At 36.7% G+C, this 23,657-nt stretch overlaps 1 protein-coding gene across 1 annotated transcript; it reads right to left on the minus strand.

The window, feature by feature from the left end:
• Window positions 1-15,247: 15,247 nt before the first annotated feature.
• On the minus strand, window positions 15,248-18,996 carry LOC128860771 (uncharacterized protein K02A2.6-like). Its single transcript, XM_054098538.1, has 3 exons — window positions 18,939-18,996; window positions 17,318-18,842; window positions 15,248-15,560 (listed from the first exon to the last, which is right to left on the minus strand). The coding sequence occupies exons 1-3, from the start codon at window positions 18,994-18,996 to the stop codon at window positions 15,248-15,250; spliced, it is 1,896 nt and encodes a 631-aa protein (XP_053954513.1).
• Between the last annotated feature and the right edge of the window lie 4,661 nt (window positions 18,997-23,657).

Raw genomic sequence — 23,657 nt, forward strand, 5'->3', positions numbered from 1 at the left:
TTTTTGAATTTCTAAAAAAAATGTGCTTATTCCCAATAAACTGCAACCGCTGGTTATCGTAAGCTTCGAAATGATTCAAAAGTAAATATGATAGGTGCATAAGTATGTGTATGGAAATAAAAAGAATTATGAGACCCAAGAGCTTGGCAAATTGGTGAGAGTAGGATGTACTTATGTGTGTGTGTGAAATTAATATAAGCAAATAGTGCAATAATTTGCCTACATGAAATAGATAAATATTCTGTGACGTAGCCGGAAGCTAACTTAAATTTGCTATTAAAAAATTGCTTCCAACAGTTGCTGGCCCTAGCGCTGAGCAGGTAAGTTGCTGTCATACACTATACCTCCATATAGGCACAGATAGTCTGCATGCCACCGCAACACAAAGCCACTTTGATTTATGAACCACTAATCTGCACAGTTTATGGTCTCTGCTTTTTTTTTTTGGTTTGGTTGCCTGAGTTATTTAACGCACACATCCCTGTTGCTGGTCGCAAAGTATCCGATTTCAGTTGAATGCTGAAAATCCTCATATAAACCAATGCATTTAGTGAAATTTGTTGCGACGTTAGTCGCAAATACATACACCTACACATATGAATACATATAGGTGTACAAGTACATATGCATATATGTTTTTGTGTGTGTGGCCAAAAAAGGATAACAGCAATCAGTTAGTTGGGCATTAAACCCAAACGCTTAGCTGGCTCAAATATGCTCTAAATACATAATGGCAGCCAGCAGCATGTGGTTGCTTAGTCGCAGCCTACCAGTTTGCTCGCTTGCCGGAATGACCCAGTTGAAAAACACAAAAAATATTGCATGAAAATAAATTTAAGCGAAAAAAAATACAAAATTATTCTAGCTCAATTTGCTACATTTCGCTGGCTGATAGGCGAATAGTCGCGCAGCCGGTCGCCGATTCAACTTTATTACATTCGATAAATAGCGGCATAGCCGTAGCTAAATAATATTTAGTGCCATTTCGAACGCAATTTTGAGCACATTGTCATGTCATGACTTCCGTTTCCGCCCCAAACACGCCAGCTTGTATTTATAATTTGAAAATATCAGCCTAGTTTTGCCAATACTCGTAAGCAAACATACACGCGTATGCATGTCTATGTATGTGCTTTTGTGCTAATAGAGTTTGTGCGTTACTGTGCCGCAATAATTTCACAAATGCAATAAATTTCGTTTAATGTGCAATTTATGGGACACCATTTAATTAGTTTAGCTTCCACCAGTGTAGCTGATGGGAAGATTGCAAGATTCAATGTGTTTGGCTATTTGTCCGCCTAATAGTAGACAACCGAAACTGTATTACTCACCAACACCTGGGAATAATACACTCACACTAACCACATACATACTGATAAATATATATATTAATATTAACACATATGTATTTGTTGTTTTAGCTGAGAATTCTTGGCCGTGCTCTGCAGCTAGTAGTCAGAAGCGCATGGATTTGAACTTTACTATGGATTTTTCTCACTTTACTGAGAATTCTTTGTCATGGCTCGGCTAGCAATTGAAAGGTCCTGCGTTCGAATAATAATGTGCAAAATTATGAGACTTCCACTTGTTAGAAATCTTTTTTTCTTTCTGTAGACTATTTGACAACAATCCCCTTGCACTGCGTACACAGAAGCCTAATGCTAAAGGTAATGTTGGTTTCACGAGTCTTAATAATAACTTTTCCTTGTTGGTTTAGAAAACAACGTTCGAATTTGAAATAAAAAAAGGTTTTGATTTTCAATTAAGAAAAACTACTTGAATTTTAAAGAAATTTATTTACAAAAAAAAAAAAAAAATTAACAAAACTTTGTATTTAAAAAAAATTAAGTACAATTAAATAAAAATATGAATTGGAATTAAATTTTTTTTTTTTTCAATTCAAGTAAAAAAATGATTAAAATTAAATAAAAATTGATCAAAAATTTTAAAAAGTATAATTTTATTAAATTTTTTTAAATGAAAAAAATGTTCTAATTTTTTTGAGGATTTCCCCACCTAACCGAGATTTTTATTATTAGATTAGATAGATCCAAAATATTAATTCGTTTCGAGAATTTAATGAGAGATTCGATTTTCAGGTCCGAGAGTACTGAAAGATTGTGAATTGTTGGAGAGAGCCTAGAAGAGCGAGTCGACTTCTGGCTAGGTCAGGACAACTGCACAGCAAATGCCCGCTCGATACTTACTCATCTTCGTCCTCGCAGTATCTGCACAGCTCGTTTTGAGGAACCCCAAGCCGACGTGCGTGAGAGCCCAAAAGGCAGTGGCCGGTGATGAGAGATATTATATGCCTTAATTCGTGTTTCGATAGGCTTATAGGGGTTTTTGTCTGTTTCAGATCGTAAGATGGCCAGATTTGTCTGGTCGTAACGCAAGTAGTTTCCACCCGCCACCTCCGATCAGTAATGCTGTGAAATTCTCGATCAATGATCATTTTACCTGTTGAGAGCGGATAACTTGGACAGAATTCTGAACACTTAGCTCGTTAAGAGATAAGAGACTGGATCGAACCACATCTGAGTGGGTATAAAAGGAGCTGAGTGATAGAACGGCCACTTGAATGATGTCAGGGAAATTGGAAAAGATTCCAAATCCCACTTTACCGTCTTGTTTTGAACCATTTGTATATATAATCAGAGGGCCATCGATTTCGGTAAGATTTGTCTTCTATTCTTCCCTGGTTGGGAGTGAACAGGAATATAGCAAGGGTGGTGATGAAAGACTTACATTATAGTCTATGTCGGAAGAGATAACAGTGTTCCTGTTCAGTATGGCCGAATGGCCAAGATACTTTTTCCATTTCGATATGGCGTTCATGCGTGTCGCTGCTTTCGCTGCAATCGCTTTGCCAGCCAGATCGATAGAGAACAAGTGAAGCAACGTATTTAGAGCCTTAGTAGGTGTTATACTTAGGCATCCTGTCCACCATACAACCACACCGTAGAAGAGTATCGGTTTGATGATCGAGGTATATATCCAATAAATGATCCGAGGTGAAAGACCCCAGGTTTTGCCTATAGCTTTTTTGCAAGTATAAGAGCTATGAAAGCTTTACAATTTAAGTATTTATTTAATTTTATAAATTTTTTTTTTTGGGTACAAATAAAATTTTTTTTATTCTAATAAAAATTTGAAAAGTTAATAAAATTTTTTTTTTTAATGTAATTTAAAAAAATTTAAATAATGTTTATTTAATCTTAATATTTTTATTTACAATTCACCTTTTTAGTTAATTTTATTAAACTTTTTTAAATAAAAAAAATGTTTAATTTTATTTTTTTATTGTTTTTTATTTAAATAAGAATTTGAAATTTAAACAAAATATTTTTTTTTAAATTTATATAAAAATATTTTTTATATTTTTTTTAAATAAAAAATTTAGTTTATTTAATTTAAAAAAAAAAAATGTATTTTGAAAATTAAAAAAAATGATATCAATAAAAAAAATTAATTTTGTTTTTGCTTTTCGTAAGTTTGCCATAAAAATGCTGTAATTCTGCGAAGAAAACCATCCCAACGCATCACACACGTATTTTCTATAAACAAAACTGGAGTCGCGCGCCACAAATCAGTAATATAAGCTCGGCCTAAATCTATCGTAGTTATAAGCGCCACATTATCATTATTATACACGCACGTATATATATATATATATACATATATGAAGGTGTATGTGGACACACGTATTACGTGCTACGAACGATGATATTTATTGTCTATCAAATGAATCTTTTATGAAGCGAACAGTTATCGCACTTGCGCGTGCGTTACCACCTACCGCCCACTATCGGTAAGCGGTAAACTAAACACACAAATGTCTCGTATCTAAAAGCCTACGAGAGTATACGCATACCCGCGTTCATATGTTATGCCTCTTGGGTACTTTTTCCAAATTATTGTTGACAAGAATTATTGACACAATGCGTAATTGTGGAAATAGTGAAGCTGTTAGTGACGTCAACTTGCATGATGTAGTTCGAAATTTTTTTTGATTTACAGTTATGAGTAAAAGTATACTGGAATAAGGGAATGATATAGAAATAATAGAACAAATGATTAAGCGAATAGGTGTCTAGTGAAATGTCATAGCAATATTAGGCTGTACTTGTATAGTACATTAAATAACTATAGTACAGGGACTTATTAACAAGTTTTGATAATTAATAAAAATTAATAATTTTTTATGAAAATATTGTGCAAACAACAACATACAACATTAAGTCCATTGTACTGCACTCTGGTGTTGTCTTTTTTATTTTATTTAAATCTACCCGACCTCCAAAGAAATCTGGTGGTCGCCTGATTTGAGCGAAGTCCAAGCAGACGCACAGAAAGTGGTCCGCCGTTTCATCCTCTTCTTCACATGCTGGGCAGAGATGCCTACTTTTTCCATGTGCTTCCCCCATAAAAAGTGGCCCGTCAGCTGTCTAATGAACTATGTTTTAGTAAAGACGTAGCCGAATGGATTGGTGCGTGATTACCACTCGGAATTTACAGTGAGAGCGTTGGTTCGAATCTCGGTGAAACACCAAAATTAAGAAAAACATTTTTCTAATAGCGGTCACCCCTCGGCAGGCAATGGCAAACCTCCGAGTGTATTTCTACCATGAAAAAGCTCCTCATAAATATATCAGCCGTTCGGAGTCGGCTTGGAACTGTAGGTCCCTCCATTTGTGGAACAACATCCAGACGCACACCACAAATAGGAGGAGGAGCTCGGCCAAACACCCAAAAAGGGTGTACGCGCTAATTATATATATAATATATATATATATATATATATATATAAAATTCGAATTTTCCCCTTGATATCAGAAACGGATACGAAACCGGACTAATATATTCTCCCAGTAACAATTTCATGCTACGAGAATGTTGTAATTACTAGGACATATCTAAATAGTCAGCAGAAAAGCAAGGATTCGTACAATATCAGTAATCGCATTCAATTTTGCGTTATTCCTACCCTGAATGGGGAAGTGTTCCAAAAAATTTCGAAACATTTTTGTGTTACGGGAGAAAGTAATTTATACAGAAGGGAAACTACTTTACGGAAATATATGAAATTTGGGGAAAATATGAAATTTTTAAAATATAGAATAATTAATTTATTGTTAAAAATTTGGCAAACCACATCACAGATTTCAAAAAAAAAATAATATACAAGAAAAGAGTATTTTTTTATGTCTTAATATTCCTCAAAAAGTGGTGAAATTTTTAAAGAGGTCATTTTGTCATTTCAGAAAAAAATTTTTTGAATTTTTCCCTCCGAATGCTGGGAACTTTTTTCACGCAATTTATTTCTAGTAGTTTCTTGATTAAAAAATTATTTATTGCAAAAAACTTAAGCATCGCAAACAAAAAAACTGTTAGTTTTTATAGGAATATTCAAATTTTTATTAAATGTATTATGGATTTGCCTGAAATATAACTTTAAATGATCATATTACACATTAATGGAAATAGCATTCAAACTGCAAACATTTGTAAATCGATGCCTTCTTACAATAATATACACTGGATGCGCCGAAAACTTGATATCAAACATTGATTTACACAGACGATGCAATCAGATCGCAATCAATATTGAAATCCGTGAGAGGAAATAGCCCTAGATCGGGCGTACTCTTAGAAAACCAACACCAGATATACCAGCGATGGCCTCAAGGAAAAATCCTCAAGGTAACAGGCGCAGGTCCGTCCCAAAGAATCCTTGCAAAGCAACCTTCACAAGAAATTGTTCAGGAACAATCTCACTTGCACGCAAGCTAAGCAAATAGCCAACGATAGAAAATTGAGGAAATAATTGACTTTTTTACTATGCGCCTCATAATCGGCTGTTAATCAACCAATAATAAATAACTCTGGTTTAATATTCGTAAATCGTGTTAGTGAGATATTACTAGTTTAGCATTTCTGAGGAGCAATGTAAGGGATTTTAAATACTCCTATACCAGAAAATGTTTATATAACTACTTAGTTCGTTCTTAACTCGAATAAGCATCTTTGATTATGAGTCCAATTTATATTTCCCACTTAAATAAAATTGAGAGGATACAACGAAGTTTTCGATTCGCTCTGCAACAGCTTTATTTCTCTGTTCCACTACTACCCTCTAGGGCTCGGGGCAAGATAATAATTCTGGGGTCCCTAGCCAATAGACATAGCCTTCAGTTTTGGATTATCGTTTTTGATGTTATTTGAGGTTCTGTTGATTGTGCCAAAGTTCTTGAATATCTGGCTTCACTGTTGCTCACAAAACTTTACGACTTTACTATCCATTTAACGTTAAAACAGTCAAAGCAAAAACAATCAACCTAAAGGACTTTCCAATAACAGGTGTCAACGATGATAAGATGATAGATGAGTAACGATTTTTCATGGCCGAAATTGGATGGTATTGATCTGAACAACGTCTATTCTCAAGAAGAAGGCGGCACTGCGTGCCACACAAGTAACGAAACCATTGATCTTTTATGGGAAACATTTCCGGACCATGTTATCTCTCGAAGAGGTGATTACAACTTGTGATTTAACACTTTGTGACTTTTTTCTTTGGGTCCACGTGAAAGAGAAGGGCTACGCCAACAGCCCAGGGTCGACCCAAGACCTCAAAGATGGAATTCGTGAGCCTAGCGAGGACATGAGGCAGCCACCTTGCAATTCGGTTATGGAAATTTCATGTAGGAGATATTGTCGTGTAAGCGTGGTCGTGGTGGTCATTTGTCTGATGTTATTTTCCACTATTAACGGCATATCTTCCTCTTTATAATGAAATAAACAGCCGATTTTTATATTAAAAAATAGCATTTTTCTTTGAATATCAAAATGGAAAACCCTTTTCTATAATTTTGCCCTTGTTACGACGGTTCTTACAGAGTTAAATAGTATCAACAAACTGCTGGACTTAGATTATACTGTTCGATAGAATTGTAAGTGAAATAATTGGCTCCCTATGGGAAAGTAAAAAAAAAATAGTCGTACTGAATATTTTTTTATTGATAATTTACTGGGCATGGGTCTAACTCAGATTAATGGGTTAACTAATATAATAGTATGAGCCGTTTACTAGATTTCATTTTTATAAGCGACAACATTAGTTCTGTTCTATCGCAGCCTTTTTCTTCTATATCGCCGATCAACGTTCACCATATCCCTTTAAAGCCCGATAGTGCTCATCCTTCCTTTAACTTTGCCAATTGTGATTTCCAAACTCTCGATAATGCCTTACATGAAATTGATTGAGAAGTATCTCTAGGCAATATTGAAGTTGCTGAGTGCTTTGAGATATTTAAAACTTTAGTCCTTGATATATGCTCTCAACATGTTCCAATTTTTAAGCGTGTAAATTATAAGATTCCTTCCTAACGAAACCCGCTACTATGATTTTTTTATCCTCCACTGGAATAAGTTTCGTACTTTAAATAAGTCTTTGTATAAGGAATTCATTCACAAATTTGAGCTTAATATAAAAAGTAATCCGAAGAATTTTTGGCGATATATTAAATCGATAAAAAAGGCCTCTTCTATTCCTAATTCTGCTTTTTATAGGGACGTAACTGCCTGCTCTGTCAGTGATGCAGCGAATTTATTTGCTGATTTCTTTTCATCTAACTTCGTGTCTGATGAAGATATTTAGGAAGAACATTTGGCAGCCATTCGCCATAATTTCTTGGGTAAAGTGTTTTCTTCAGTTGACTTTGGTTCGCTTGTTCTATCAGATGATGATGTCATTGAGGGATTGTTAAAGATTAAAAACTCGGCCCATTCGGATGTAGACGGGCTTTCTGTAACTTTGTTTAAAAATTGTCGCTCTTTGGTTCAACCTCTTAAACTAATTTTTAACAAATCCTTGGCCGAAGGAATATTTATCGGTGATTGGAAGCTGACTTTGGTCACTCCTATTTTCAAAAGCGGCAATAAAAGCGATATTGTAAATTACATACCAATTTCCAACTTATCTGCTGTATCTAAACTCTTTGAATGCGTTGTTAAAGACAAGTTATATTTTAGTGTTAAACGTCTAATTAGTCCACGTCAGCATGGTTTTGTAGCTGCAAGATCTACCTTATCTAACTTATCCGTTTTTTCTGATGATTGCCACGCAGGCTTCCAGAATGGTTTCCAAACTGACGCGATATACACGGATTTCTCTAAAGCCTTTGATAAAATCTCCCATACGATTTTAGTAACTAAATTGGCTTGTCTCGGTTTTCATTCTACTTTCCTTGACTGGATTCGGTCCTATTAAATAAAGAGATGCTGCACTGTAGTTATCGATGGTGTTTCTTCGAAACAACACACTGCCACCTCTGGTGTACCTCAGGGTAGTATTTTAGGACCTTTGTTATTTGTTTTGTTTATTAATGATATTTATTCGTGATTTTCCTTCGGTAATTTTCTTCTCTATGCTGATGATCTAAAAGTGTACGCTGAAATAAGAAATTCTAGTGATTCAGCCGCCCTTCAGTCCGAGTTGAATAATTTATTTTCCTGGTGCCTTATAAATCGTCTATTTCTTAATATTGAAAAATGTCATAAAATCACATTTTCTAAGCTTCAAAACCCCCTCAACACCTCTTATCATATCAATTATACATATCTTGCTTCGTCTGATGTGATAAAAGATTTAGGGGTTTTCTTTGATTCAAAGCTTAATTTTATCTCGCACCTAAATTATGCCGTTTCCAATTCTCTTGCTATGCTCGCATTTGTTAGACGTCACTCATCGCACTTCACCAATGCATATACTCTTAAGATTTTATACTCTGCGTTTGTGGGGTCCAAATTAGATTATGCCTCTTTTATTTGGAGACCTTATCATATAGTTCATATAAATCGAGTGGAGAGGGTTAAACAAATTTTTGTGCGTTTCGCGCGACATTCACTCAATTTCTTAGACCCCAAATCGTCATACGTCTCACGCTGTCGTTTGATTAGTCTCTGTCCAATAAGTGACAGAGGTACGTTTCAGGCAGTTTCTTTTATCTTCGATCTCGTTAATGGACTAATTGACTGCCCGTTTCTTCTAGAAAGAATACATTTTAATGTTCCTTGCCGGAACTTTCGCCGTGTCAAAATTTTTCATGTTGGCGTTAGGAGGACATTATATAGTGCCAAAGCGCCTCTTGTTAGAACGCTGTCTGACATTAACTATCTCGCCTCCCTTTTGGATCTAGACTTTTCCAGGGCGAAACATGTATTTAATACCCAATTAAAAAATTTCTTCCTTTGTAAGAATTCTAAATAATTACCAAGTATATTTTGTTAATTTAGTTTCCTAAGCTTTAATTTTGTTAATTATATTACTTCTATATAAATACTCTTAGTTCATTGTGGTCTGTTAAAAATTTTGTATTTCTTGACTTACTAAAATGAATAATCCTCCTCTGTAAGTTATAATGAAATTTTATCTTTTTCTTTTACTCATTACAATTGAAGCTAGTTAATTATAAGTTTAATTTTACTTTGATTAATGATTTAGCATTAATCTGTTTTCATAGTCTGTAAGAAATACTGTATTTTTTAGACTATTAATTGAATTAAATAAAAATAAATATTTTTTATAAAATTTTTTCGAAACTTTCCTATACACAAAGAAATTTTGCTTCAAATATTTTTTTTTTTTAAATTTGAAATATATCATTTGTTATGTAATTGTGCTCAACTGAAAGCTTAAACGTTTTTCGTTAAAATGAATTCAAACATTTTATGAAAAAAAGAAAAATTAATTATACTTTAATAGAAAAAACCAAGTTGTGTTTGTAAGCTTAAGTTAATTTGATCCAATCAAAAACTCTTCCGAAAGAAAAGAACTACTCAAACCCATTTCTGCTCAAAATTAAGCACACACAAAAATAAAGAGGAGAGCTGAGAAATGTGCACAGTGCGTGCTTCTGATTGATGCCTATAAAAAACTGTACACCATTGCTCAGAGTCTACTTATTTCTGGTTAGTAATCCTGACTGGAAAAGTTCACTGCGACATTTGCGGTGTTGAAAAATTGTGGACATTAAATTTGGTCGCTGAGATTTTTATTGTTCTTTGCTATTTCATCCTTCACCATAGCTACTGCCCTGACCAAATTTGTTTGCTCTTGTTTTCTGTTTGATTTTGTTTCCTTTTTTTTGTAATTGGTTTCTTAGAAGTTTCATTCCACGCCATATTAGTTTGGTATTTAGTACGCGAGCGATTAACCTTTATTGCCGTATATCTATACATCTACATAATACAATCTACAAGAGTATTTTGGTATCCACAACAGGGGCTGTGTAAATGAGTATGTGCTGGTATGCGAGTGAGCGTGTGAACTTTTAAATCGAAGCAACTGTATCAGTTAAGCTGTAGCGCGTCTGAAGAATTTCACTACACATACCTCAAGTTCTTTGCACAAAAGTGGGTCTATATCAGAATACACTCATATATATACGTATATACATACATATTTAGCTATTCAGGCATGTGCTGGTATCAACGCTGTTCCTCCGCTATATGTTATTACCTAATTGCTTTCAGTCAACTTTTTGCTTTCCTCTTTGCTATATTTTTGTACCCACGCTTAACTTTTGTCCACAGTTGACTTTGCCTGGTGCCTATTTGTTTTTGTTGTTGGAATTGTCTGTACTTATGATTATTACAGTGTTTATTACGACACAATCGGCAGTGAACTGTGTTGATCTGAAATATGCATCGACACATCCACACACACACTCACATGCATAGCATGCTCCACTACATGGCGTGATAGCTCTTTATTTCTTTTGTTTTTTCTGCATATTCGCCGCTTTTGAATGATTTTGTTGTTAAGGTTGTATGGTCTCTTGATTTTCCTATTCAAGTTAAATGCTGGAAAATTTTTATTTGATACCAGACAATGGGACCGTTTCAGAGGGTTGAAGATTAAGCAAATTGCTTCGATGTTTATATTCTATTGGAAATGTAAGACAATAGATATTTGAAATATTTTTCGTGAATTGCTTTTAATTATAGACTTGTAATTGTCGTTTACTTTTGCGTCCTATAATAAAGCTTTGTCTTTGATTAATATTAATGAGCTGGTAAATAATCGCATTGCCATCAAATGCGAATATTGGCCAATTAATAATAGGGTTTTAAAGGAAAATTTGTAAAGCGTGGCTTTTGTGCTTTCATTTAAGTATTTACTTATAGGTTTTCACGCACATTTAAAATGGCTCACAAGGTAAAAAGCAGAACAGCGAACTATTAATTGTTCATATTTTATCATAATGACAAAGACTGGAGAAATAAATTGTACACCCCACTTCCTATTTCGTGCGTTGGTTCGACATAATCGGTTTTTTGCTTGAGCAAAGATCAAAAAATGTCTACAATTACCTTCGTCCCTTTCAAAATTACTCGTATTAAGCGCATACAAGTCGCTTTGCACCTGGTATTGTCATTGTGTGTGGGGTGTCCTCCCTTTTGCTGTCCAAATATGTGCGCCTGGTCAAAGGATTTTTTAACACACGACATGCTTAGGGCATTGTAATCGTTATAATTTCAATTCTCTTCACAATTTATAATTAATAATTTCCATTTTCGACGGTGACCCTTGGCGGCGAGTCATAATCCTAATAGAGTTCAAAAACAATGCATATCATAGTTCTCTTATAAAACTCTCAAGGCATGGCCATCTTTGTTAGACGTCGTCCACGTTTCTACACTATATTTTTGTTCATCAAGAGACAGCTCAGATTTTCAATTGGCTACCGCGCTCAAGGCAATACCTGCTTATAAGAGTTATTTTTAGTTTTATTTGACATTATTTGTGGTGCTTATGTGCATCCTAGATAAACAAGTCCTTTACAACTCCAAAAATGTAAGCTATAGCCACACTGTAACCTTACTTTCGGTACAAAAAAGTCTTTAAATCTTGCCAGGAGATATTTCACAAGGAAAACATCTAAACGAGTTAACAGGACATACGGGTAAAAGAGTGCAAGCCATTCTCTTCATAAGTGTTTACATAATCTGTGCTGAGACTAAAAAGCTTCACAAGTTAGGCTCTCACTGGATGAGGAAGTCCACAACGTTCAAGCTATAACTATCAACATTGCGTGCCTTCCAATATGAAGGTACTCTTTGGGTGTTTTGCCATTGTTCACTGGCAAATACATCTATTCTGTGTCGTTCTCTAATTTTCAGAAAGTCATAATATTTGCACATTGAAAACCCATGGAAAGAAATATGCGCATTGTAAACCAATAACAAATATATCATTTACAAAAAACTGTGCAAGGACAAACGGCGTATGAGTAATAAAATTCATGGGTTAGGTAGCACCAGTACGAGTACGAAGATATTTTAATTTTTGCATTTGAAACGTTGGAGAAAAAAATTCCATTTCAAAAGTGACGCATGGGTGTTAGTAGTAAATAATTAGTTGACGGTACCGTTGTTAAGGCATCGATGGAATACAGGGTTTGATTGAAAAGTAATGAGCCTTATTTTTTTGAAGCAGTTTTATTAAACCTTTTGACTTATGCAACTAATATTCTTCAAAATAAGACCCTTGAGCGCCAATACACCGCTGGTAGCAGTCCTTTCACTGCATTAAACCTTTTTTAAACTCATCCGCCGCAATCGCGTTCAATTCGGCTATCAAGTTTTTGGATCGCCTCGATGGAGCAAAAACGCCTCCCCTTCAGCTATCTTTTCAGGCGCGGGAACAAGAAGAAGTCCAGAGGGGACAGGTCTGGGCTGTAGGGAGGGTGGGGAAGCACCGGAACCCCCATCTTGGCCAATGCAGATGTGCAGAGGAAGGCGGTTCACATCGTCGTCTGTTTGCGTCGTCGAAGGCCTTCCAGATCGCTGTTCGTTTTCGACGTCCTCCCGGCCTTCCTTGAACGACTTGTGCCACCGTTTTACCTGGACACTGGACAGAGATTGATCCCCGTAAGTCCCCTTGAGTAGCTCAATGGTTTCGGTACTCGTTTTGTTTAGCTTTACGCAAAATTTGATCCAGTAACGTTGCTCCAACGATAGCTGCATTTTCGCCCCTGCAAAATCCTAACACACTTTTAAAACAGCTTTCACGCGCGGAGCGATGTTGACTGCACCGCTGTTGCCAGCGAACTGGGACCGGTTTCTAGTGGAAGGGGAAGGTCCAACAATAATTTTCCCCCACCAGCCGATTCGGTTGATCGCTTGGCAGACGCTCCCACCCAGGGGCTCCTAATACAACAGAAGTACTTATAGGCTATGATAGGTAACACATGGCGTATGAGTAGTATTTGTATGGACTAGTGTAGTAGGCCTGTCAAACCAACATGTTTTGTCCATGGCAGTAAATGTACTTGAGCGGCGCGTCATATAAAAAGTTGAGATGTAAAACAATGACAGCTTTGGTGAAAAAATGATTGCTCTTGCAAGCAGCGCTAATGCTTATCCTATAACTGATTTAGCATGCTCGTCAAATAGAGATCTGTTTGGTCATAGAATTGTTAGAGCCATCCACATGCTATACCCTGCTTAGTCTTGCATCCTTCTCGCGTTTCGTATAAGAGCACGCGATTGCTTAGATAGCTACGAATAATCTTTTAAATAGTTATTAGGGATCTTGAATCTGCTACAAGAGCTGCCAAAGTAAGCGGCATGTTAAGTAAACTCATGGCAAACCTTGGAGGTCCAACGGAGAACAAGCGAAAGCATTTAATTGACACGACGAACCTCATTCTCTTATACGGATTCGGGATATGAGCACATTCGCTAAGGGTGCAATGCCAGCGAGAATGCAATCTGTGCAACGCCCCTGCGCTCTCAGAGTAGCCTCTTCACACAGAACAGTATCTGAATCAGCGGTTTTAGTTACAGACCTTCCTGATATGATCGGAATATCAGAAGGATCTGTGAAAACCATTTTGAAAGACCATTTGGGCCTACGAAAAGTCAAATCTCGTTTGGTAACGAAAACTCTCACTTTCTTGGAAAAAAGTCGACGCGTTGATGTGTGTGAAACAATGCTTTCAGACTATCAGGACAAGCTCAAATGCATCATTACGGGAGAGGAGACTTGGATTTATGCCTACGACCCTGAAACAACCGACCAATCAAGCGAATATCGTGCTAAAGGCGAGGCCAGACCGAAAAGAGCACGTCAAAGTCGTTCAAAAATAAAGGTCATGATGACAGTTTTTTTCGATTTTCGTGGTGTGGTGCACTATGAATTCCTTCCACCTGGCCAAACTGTTAATACGGAATATTATTTGAGCATTATGCGTCGTTTACGTGAAGGAATTCGTCTAAAAAGACCAGAATTATGGGCCAACAACTCTTGGTTTTTGCATCACCGCCTCACACTGCACTCGTTCTTCGTGACCATTTCACCAAAAATTCCACGCATATCGTTCCGCAAGCACCGTATTTGCCTGATTTGGCTCCGTGTGACTTCTGGCTATTCCCAAAACTCAAGAGACCACTCCGGTGAACGCGTTTCGAGTCGATTGAGGAGATAAAAGCTGAATCGAAGAAGGTGCTGATGGCTATACCGGAAATGGACCATTTGGCATGTTTCGGGGATTGAAAAAATCGTTGGCATAAGTGTATTTCATCGATAGGGGATTATTTTGAAGGGGATGAAATTGATTTACAAGAATAAATACAGATTTTTCATTTTACAACCAAATTCACCTTTCTTTTTGCCCACAGTAGTATCTTGAATAAAATAGAATTTTATTGACACCCAATGTATGATAATGATAAGAACAAGTAAGAAATAAACTGTAACAACCTACCTATCTGATAATTAATACACATCAATTAATTTTTATTTTTGACCGCTTGTCTCTTTATTTACGTGTTCGCTTCGCCACTGTCTGACAACGAATACCACTCTCAATACACTCTTTATCGACTCTGACCGCTCTGCACATACAAGTGCATACATACAAGGTGACAGATGTTATTACTTATAAAATGTCTAAACGTCGTTTTCATTTACGGATCTCCACATCCCTCCCTCCTTATAAAGTTTCAAGCGCAACTTGGATTCCTCAGCAGGGGCGTCGATTCCGGGTCGGTGGGTGGCGAGGTGGTTTGGGGTTCCTGAAGATGTGTTCTTTAATGGCGCCGATGTCGGTGCAGCTGAATGTAAAGACGTTCCCGGGGCAGTGGATGGAACGGTGTCTTCAACAGTAGTAGTTACATCGTCGGGGTTGTGTGACGTACAATATGGCAGCTTTTTTACCTGGCTTATATTTCGGCGAACTCATTTCCCATTCCCCATCACTGTAACTTCATTTCCATCCCGATCTAAGACCTCATACTCCGTGGGGTCAAACGTTGGTGTTAGCTTATGTGAGAAAACGACATTTCGAAGTAGTACTTTATCCCCCGGAGCTATATCGGACGGCTTTGCTTTCCTTGCCATATCCCCTTTCTCTTTCCCTTTTTGCTTGTTCATTATGTCGAGGTCTCTAGCTGCCGAGTCCAGCATATCATCCGTTATGTCGTGTATTCCAGGTATTTTGTCTCTAATAACGCGATTGTACATGAGTTCTGTTGGAGCTGTCCCTGTGGTGCTGTGTGGAGTGACATTGTACATTAGTATGAACTTGTGAATTGCCTCTTTATAGTTTGTTTTGTTGGCATGAGCAATTTTCAGTCGCTTTACTAAAGATTTGTTCATGTTTTCGACCTTCCCATTTGCCTGAGGCCAATAAGGGGGCGTGGTGATTAGGGTTATGCCATTATCTTTGCAGTACTCTCGAAACTCATTACTCACAAATTGCCTGTCATTATCTGCCCTAATAGATTTAGGTATACCCAGGCGGCAAAAGATTTCGTTGAACACCTTAATTATTGCTTCGGATGTAATGCTTCTCAAAAACTTGATTTCTTGATATCGAGAATAGTAATCGATTAGTACAAGAACGTATTCATTGTTAGGTAAAGGTCCTAATAAATCGGTGGACACGCATTGCCAGGGACCATTAGGAAAAGTATGCCTTTGCATGGGTGCTGGGTTATTAGGCCTGGATACTATCAAACAATCGCGACAGCTTTTTACATAAGCTTCTACGTCTCTATCGATAAGAGGCCACCAAACTTTTGCTCTAACCCTTCGCTTCATGGCGGACTCTCCCGGGTGTCCTTCGTGTGCTAGGTCTAAAATTTTCTTTCGTAACAGTGTTGGTATTACAATGCGAGTTCCGCGCAAGATGATGTCGCCTACTGTTGACAGCTCATGACGAAATGGATAGTATTTATTCTGACCATCGCGTGGCCAAGAATCACTCTTAACAAATTCAATAGCGTCAGTAATTTCTTTCTCTCGAGAACTTTTTCCGGAAATTTCAGTGATGGTTACGGCCGAAGGTATTGAACAAGAAACTATATGAAAAATGGATTGCTCCCCGTTTGCATCGAAACATTTGGTGTTCTCGATTTTACATAATCTCGAAATTGAATCAGCAATATTTTCTTTTCCCGGACGATAAATTACTTTAAATTTATATGATTGAAGCCTAAGCAGCCACCGTTCAATCCTAGCCGGTGGTTTAGACATTGGTTTAAATATAGCTTCAAGCGGCTTATGGTCCGTTACCAATTCAAACTCCAAACCAATTAAGTAAAAGTAAAACCTTTCTACAGCCCAAACCAGTGCCAAACTTTCCTTCTCAGTTTGGGAATACCTTTTTTCAACGTCCGAAAGGCTTTTACTGGCGAACGAAATTATGTGTACTTCGTTGTTAGAGTCGAATTGAATAAGAACGGCGCCAAGGGCTACTGGACTAGCGTCTGCAATTACTCTAGTCCGGTTTTGTTGGTTAAAGTACGCTAAACTTGGTATGGTCGATAAGAGCTGTTTCAGTTTTTCGAACCCTTTTTGTTGTGGGGCACCCCACTCAAACTTAGAATTTAACTTTAGTAAGCTCCTCAAAGGGTCTGTTATATCAGCCACGTCTGGGATGAATTTCGATATGTAGGTAACTAACCCCAGAAAACTCCTGGTTTCTTCTTTTGTTTGTGGTGCCCTAAAATCCAGAATAGTTTCTATTTTGTCTGGATCGGGAAGTATGCCAGCATCCGATAGTAGGTGCCCCAAAAACTTGAGCTTTGTAACACCCCATACGCATTTCTCATGATTAAGTAATATATTATTTTTTCTGCATACCTCAAGTACCGTTTTTACACATGAATCGTGCTCTTCTTTAGTGCTTCCATATATAATCACGTCATCAATGTAATTTAAACAATTTCTGCATGTTGATAATAACTCCTCCAAAACGCGTTGAAAAATTTCCGGAGCAGAGCTAATGCCAAAAGTCTCTTGTACCGAAATAATCCCTTGTGGGTTATGAAAGTGGTAATCTCACGACTTGATTCCTCAAGCTCCAATTGATGATAAGCCCATTTGAGGTCTAGGCGAGAAAAGAACTTGGCTTCCTTTAACTTTGTCATGATGCTATCGAAAGTTGGGAGTGGGTAGTTTTCGCGCAAGACCGCCTGATTAGCCCTACGCATATCCACACATAGGCGTATTTCTCCACCCTCTTTGAAAACAGCAACAATTGGTGAAACCCAACCGCATGGCCCCGTAACCGGCTCAATAATGTCTTTGGCTAGTGCTTCGTTTAACTTGTCTTCGACCTTTCTCTCAAGTGCAATTGGGATACGACGTACTGGTTGCTTAACCGGTTTTATGGCCGGATCCAACGACAATTTGATTTTTACATTTGAAATTTTAGGAAACGCCTTCATCATCTCAACGTTGTTCACCCCCAGACCCAATTGTAATACTTTAAGCTGGATGCCAGTATCGCGACCAAGCAAAGATTGCTTGCCATCTTTAATAACGTAGAAAGTGGCGATCTTTTCTGATTGTTTTCTGACCCCCACTGGTGCCTCAAAAACATACAGAACTTTCAAAAGCTGATTGGCCGCGTATGCTTTAAATTGATTTACAGTTTCAGTGCGAATGTTCCACCTAATTGCTTTGCTACTTTCTAATTCGTCCCAGGCTTGTTGACTTAACAAATTAAACCGCGAGCTCGAGTCTATAATCATAGTGACTTCGTGCCCCCCGATGTTGCATTTTATAAATTCATTCATTAACGTAGAAGTTTCTACCTGAAGACAATCATATTCACCTGAGTTGTCTGAAAAATCGTCTTCGAGTTTCCCAATACACCTTACCTTTGATGGTTGAAACTTCCTTTGTTTTGAGGTACCCGACCCCGCTTCTTCATGTTTCCGCTTTAAGCCTTTAGTTTTGCATTTCCGAGCATAGTGCCCCGCTAACCCACATTTGTTACATTTCGATTTCTTTGCCGGGCAGTTTGTGTCAAAACTCACATGACCAAGTTGACCGCATCTGGAACACTCACCACCTCCTCGTCTACCCTTTTGCATAGTTGAATATACTTTATTAACCACTTCACTATCCTGCTTAGAAATCATGCTTTGCGATTGCTTTTGGATTTGTTCATTAATCTGGCACGTCTCAATAATTTCATTTAAGCTTTGCTCCTTTTCAAGGAGACGTTTCCTTAAATCTACGCTAGCCCAAGAATCAATAATTTTGTCCTTCAAAGCAATGTCTTCGATTTCACTTTTGGTTTCACCAAAACAACATTTAGAGGATTGGTGTCTTAAACGCAATACAAATTTGTTAAATGGTTCTCCTTCCAATGGCGCAATGCTTCTAAACAGATGCCGCTCGAACGTTGAATTTCGCTTTGGTGTAAAGTAATTGTTCAACTTTTCGACCAAAACCTTGAACACATCAACTTTATTTTCAGCGTCAGCTTCTACCAGAGTGCCAGGAGTATTGAAAATAACTTCCTGCAGGTGAGGTCCACCTAAATGAAGGAGTTTGCTTTTTTGTTTAACCGCGTCTTTTATATCTTCTGATTGAAGGTACAAAGTGAAGGACCTTAGCCATTTTTCCCACTCACTTCGTAATAATGACTTGTCGATGCTATCGCAAAGGAATGGTCTCATTTCAGTTGTCATATCGCTTGATTTTCCGATCAAATTTGGTTCACAGTTTAACTAACTGTGCCCTTGTTATTAATGCGACCAATTGAATGGATTGCCCCCTGCTCCTTCTAGGACCAATTTAATGGACGCATTGAATTATCTACAACAAAATGTAAAGTTTTAAAATAAATCTTTGCATAATATTATTTCCAATTTAATGGAATGACATTTACCAATTGAATGGTCGATTTTCTAATAATCTTTCGCTTGCTTCACTTTTCGATTTTTCCTTTTCTATTGCGTCACTCTCGTTGCTTTGCGTTTTCACACCAAACCAAAATGGCTGATGCAATAGTATTCGCTTTGTCGGAAAATAAAATTTTTACCACGTGGATTCTTCTTTTTTTTTCTCATTAACTATCTAAAAGAAAGAAGAGTTAGTGGTTTTAATGTTTTACATATACCTTTATTGTAGAAGATCCCATCCTCGTCGCCAATGTAACAACCTACCTATCTGATAATTAATACACATCAATTAATTTTTATTTTTGACCGCTTGTCTCTTTATTTACGTGTTCGCTTCGCCACTGTCTGACAACGAATACCACTCTCAATACACTCTTTATCGACTCTGACCGCTCTGCACATACAAGTGCATACATACAAGGTGACAGATGTTATTACTTATAAAATGTCTAAACGTCGTTTTCATTTACGGATCTCCACATAAACTAATTTTTCAACAAACCCCAATCCACTATTTTAGTTATATTTATTTTAATTTCGTATATAATTTAACATTCTTCTAAAAGTTACTACTTATATGTTCTAAGCTATTGTATTTAAAAAATTTCATAAAAATTAAAAAAATGACGAGGTTGTTCGCATACTTACAGTATTCCTAAATTTGAAAAAAAAACCCATAACAAACGTATTTCATTAATATTTAATACTCACTTTTTCTCTTTCATTACAGGTATGTACATATATCGCCAAATAAAAACTACGGATTCATGAAACATATAAGAATTCTTATGTATGTATGTCTGACAAAAACACATGTGAATAGTTGTATTTTAAAAAGGTTCATACAAGATAAGAAAGCAAGGACTGAACATTAAAAACCCTCACTCAAAACAAAACATAATTTTATGAGGAAATGTAGGTACTACAAATAAATAGACAAATAAGTTAGTTCGTTGCATATAAATATTCATGCATCTACATATGTATATACTTGTGTATTAGGAGAGTAGAGAGCTCTAAGCATTTCCTGCCTTTAATAATTTCAGTGCGTTGTTTACGCGTGTATCGTTCCATTTTTATTAATGGCGTAGTTTCTACTTGCCAAATATCAAAAAATCACAGCTTCAAAAGTGACATCTACTGAAATTCGGGGGCTATTCAAAATAACGCCTGTTATTGGAAAACCCTTTACTTACATACTGATAAGTTGTTGAGCGATAATTGCTTGCAACTAATGCGAGAGTCTTGCTGCAACTAACTTAAGCCGATTGTAATGTATTACACGCTTAATAACGTGATGGATATTCAAGTTTTCGTGTATATGTATGTGTAAAAATCTATACAAACATAGACCGGTATGCGTGAGTGCAATTACCTAGAATGTATGTACATACCTATATACGAATTATAGCGGTTTCGAGTTTCAAGTGGCAGACAAAGTAGATGACGACAAGTGGCAATGTAGACTTCCATTCGTTGAAAGTGGCAATGTAGACTTGCATTCGTTGAAAGTGGCAATGTAGACTTTCATTCACTCAAAAAGCGTATGTATGCAAGTAGGTTTGCCTATACTATATAAAGTAGTGTCAGTAGTTATTGCCGGCAGCTGCATGTAGAAAAATAATTGCTGCAATCAATGAATAATTAATGCTGCTCATGAGTGTCTGGCTCCTAGCTCACATATGCCTATACAAATATAAATGTTAAAGGCGACAAGAGTGCCTAGCTATGTATTGACAACAGTGTTGCATGTGTGAGAGAATTGTAAAAGTGCATATATGTGTGTGTGTGTGTGTGTGTATTTAATGTTACATAACTAACAACCGGTATTACATTGAAGTTGCGTGTGCAAGGCTAAAAATATTACCAATATGCATCTGCATGTGTGTGTGTAGGTATGTTTGTATTAAACATACTGTATTTGTTATGCTAAAAGCTTTTCGTGTTTACTATTTGTTGCCTTCTTTTACATTTTGTGTTCTATTTAGCTTCGCTTTTTATCTTCATTTGCTGCAATTTGCATTTACATTTGCATGTTGCTGCAATATCCCTTTAGTGATAAATGAAAAAGTCAATAGACTCAAGCCGCTATGTTGCAATTAAACTCATAAACACGCGCACACACGTAGTTAGTTTGTGTGATAGTATTGGACTAATATGTGCAATGGCGTATGTTTACACTTCTCTTTCGCAAACGCATATGCAACTATACAAACGCTTTGGAAGGTATTTTATTTGAGTAAGTGTCGTTAGTTCAGTTTTGTTTTTGCTTTAGTTTCAATTGGCCAGGTTCAATAGTTCAGCGCAGCAAATTGACAGACATGTAACGTTATTAATGACTATATTAATAATTTATTGTTTTATTGAAGTAGAATGTATGAATTTATGGCAAGAAGAATTGCTTTTACGAGTTCACTGCAGCACTACTAATCGCACTTAATATTTTTTTATAATTTTTTTTCTGTACCTTATTAAGTTGCCAGCCATATCAAGCTGTGCGTCGGCACATTACCCGAAACTTATTTATGTCACTAAAGCACGTAAGAGTTTTGTGTTGTCCCTTCAAAGAGGAGAGGGCTGTTAAAAAATAAAAATTAATTAAAATAATAATTAAAATTTTCATTTACGTAGAATAAAAATTCTCTTGGAAAGTATCACTAAAAAAGAGAAATACATAAGGCGTTTTTCAATAGGTGCGCTTCAACATTTTTCCGATAGGGAGGGCGAACGACGCAATATTTTTTATTTTTCGCTTGCCATTTGTAAACTTCATTAGTATACATTTCATCATGGAACGCTACACACTTGAGCAACGATTGCAAATCGTGCAAATTTTTTATGAAAATAATCGTTCTGTTGCTGCTACTTTAATCCAGATTTTTTCCAAAAAATCATCTTCAGTGATGAAGCTCACTTTTGGCTCAATGGCTTTGTCAACAAGCAAAATATGCGTTACTGGGCAGAAAGCAATCCACACGTGATTCATGAGGCACCGTTGCATCCCGAAAAAATCACTGTTTGGTGCGGTTTACATGCCGGCGGCGTAATTGGCCCATATTTTTTCGTTGACGAGAACGATCGCCACGTTACTGTGAATGGAAATCGATACCGCGACATGATAAATGATTATTTTTGGCCGCAATTGAATGGTATGGACTTAGACGACATGTGGTTTCAACAGGATGGACCAACAAGCCACACAGCATACGCTACAATTGATTTGTTGAAGACTAAGTTCAACCGAACGGTCGAATGGCCGCCGCGCTCGTGTGATTTGACGCCTCTAGACTATTTTCTTTGGGGTTATGTGAAGTCATTGGTCTACAGTAACAAGCCGGCGACGATTTGTGAGCTCAGAGCCAATATTGAACGCGAAATTGCTGGAATTTCGGTCGATTTATGCAAAAGAGTGGTCGAAAATTGGGTTCAACGATTGGACTTCGTAAAACGTGCACGCGGTGGTCATGCAAAAGAAATCGAATTTCATACTTAAATGTATGTGTTCAAACTCGATAATAAAAAAAAATTAGTTAAAAAAGTCAAAGTTGAAGCGCTCTTACTGAAAAACGCGTAATTATATTTTGGATCATTCTAAAAACCTAATTTTTCCTAAAAGGGGTTAGTAATTTACATGGAAAGATCCCAAAATAAATAAAAATTAGTTCACCCAAATAACTGAGAAAATTAATTTTTATTTTATATTAAATTTAAAATTTTTGTGTCTTAAAAAAAAATTTTTTTTTGGATCACCCTAAAACCCGAGTTTCATTCACACAGGTGTGATCTAGATGGTCTTTACATAAGAACAAGTTGAACAAAAGTGTCAGAAAAACACTTTGCGCTTAAAAGCTTATAAGGAAACACACTTTAAATTATCCTAAAACTAGCTAAGTGAATTTTTAATTTATATAGAATTAATTATGGAACTTATGTTAAGTGTACTCCTAAACAAAAATCATTTTGCATTTATCAGTTTTGTCAAACAATTTTTTTGGATCACCTCAAACTCCACAAGTTAATTTTTCATTTATTTTACACATTTCTACACTTGAAAAAAACATTCGACTACCCATGTATGTATATACCTACGAAATGAGACATTTTTTCAATTTCAAACGTTTACTAACAAAAAATGGTTACAAATTTAATCTTCAAATTAATAACCATCGCTAGCGACACATCTTATCCCACCTCTCAGGCAATTTGTGGATGCCGCGCCAAAAAAATTAGCCGTCTTTGGCTGCAAACCAATCATCGAGCCATATTTTGGCTTCTTCGTGAGAATTGAAGCTCTGGTCGGAAAGCGTGTGGCCCATTGATGCAAACAAATGATAATCGGAAGGCGCCAAGACTGTGGAGTAAGCCGCATGCACCAGCGGTTCCCAATCGTACATCTCCACCAATTCCCGGGTCGCTCTTGCTCGATGTGGTGGTGCATTGTCATCAAG

Source organism: Anastrepha ludens, chromosome 2 (genome assembly GCF_028408465.1).
Source record: "Anastrepha ludens isolate Willacy chromosome 2, idAnaLude1.1, whole genome shotgun sequence".
In the NCBI taxonomy this organism is placed as follows: Eukaryota; Metazoa; Arthropoda; class Insecta; order Diptera; family Tephritidae; genus Anastrepha; species Anastrepha ludens.

Coding starts and splice junctions, on each gene's coding strand:
- LOC128860771 (XM_054098538.1), bottom strand. CDS start 18,996: ATGACAACTGAAATGAGACCATTCCTTTGCGATAGCATCGACAAGTCA. Junction 18,843..18,938: donor CGACAAGTCATTATTACGAA/GTGAGTGGGAAA, acceptor TCCTTCATTTAG/GTGGACCTCACCTGCAGGAA. Junction 15,561..17,317: donor ACCCACAAGGGATTATTTCG/GTACAAGAGACT, acceptor CACTCCACACAG/CACCACAGGGACAGCTCCAA.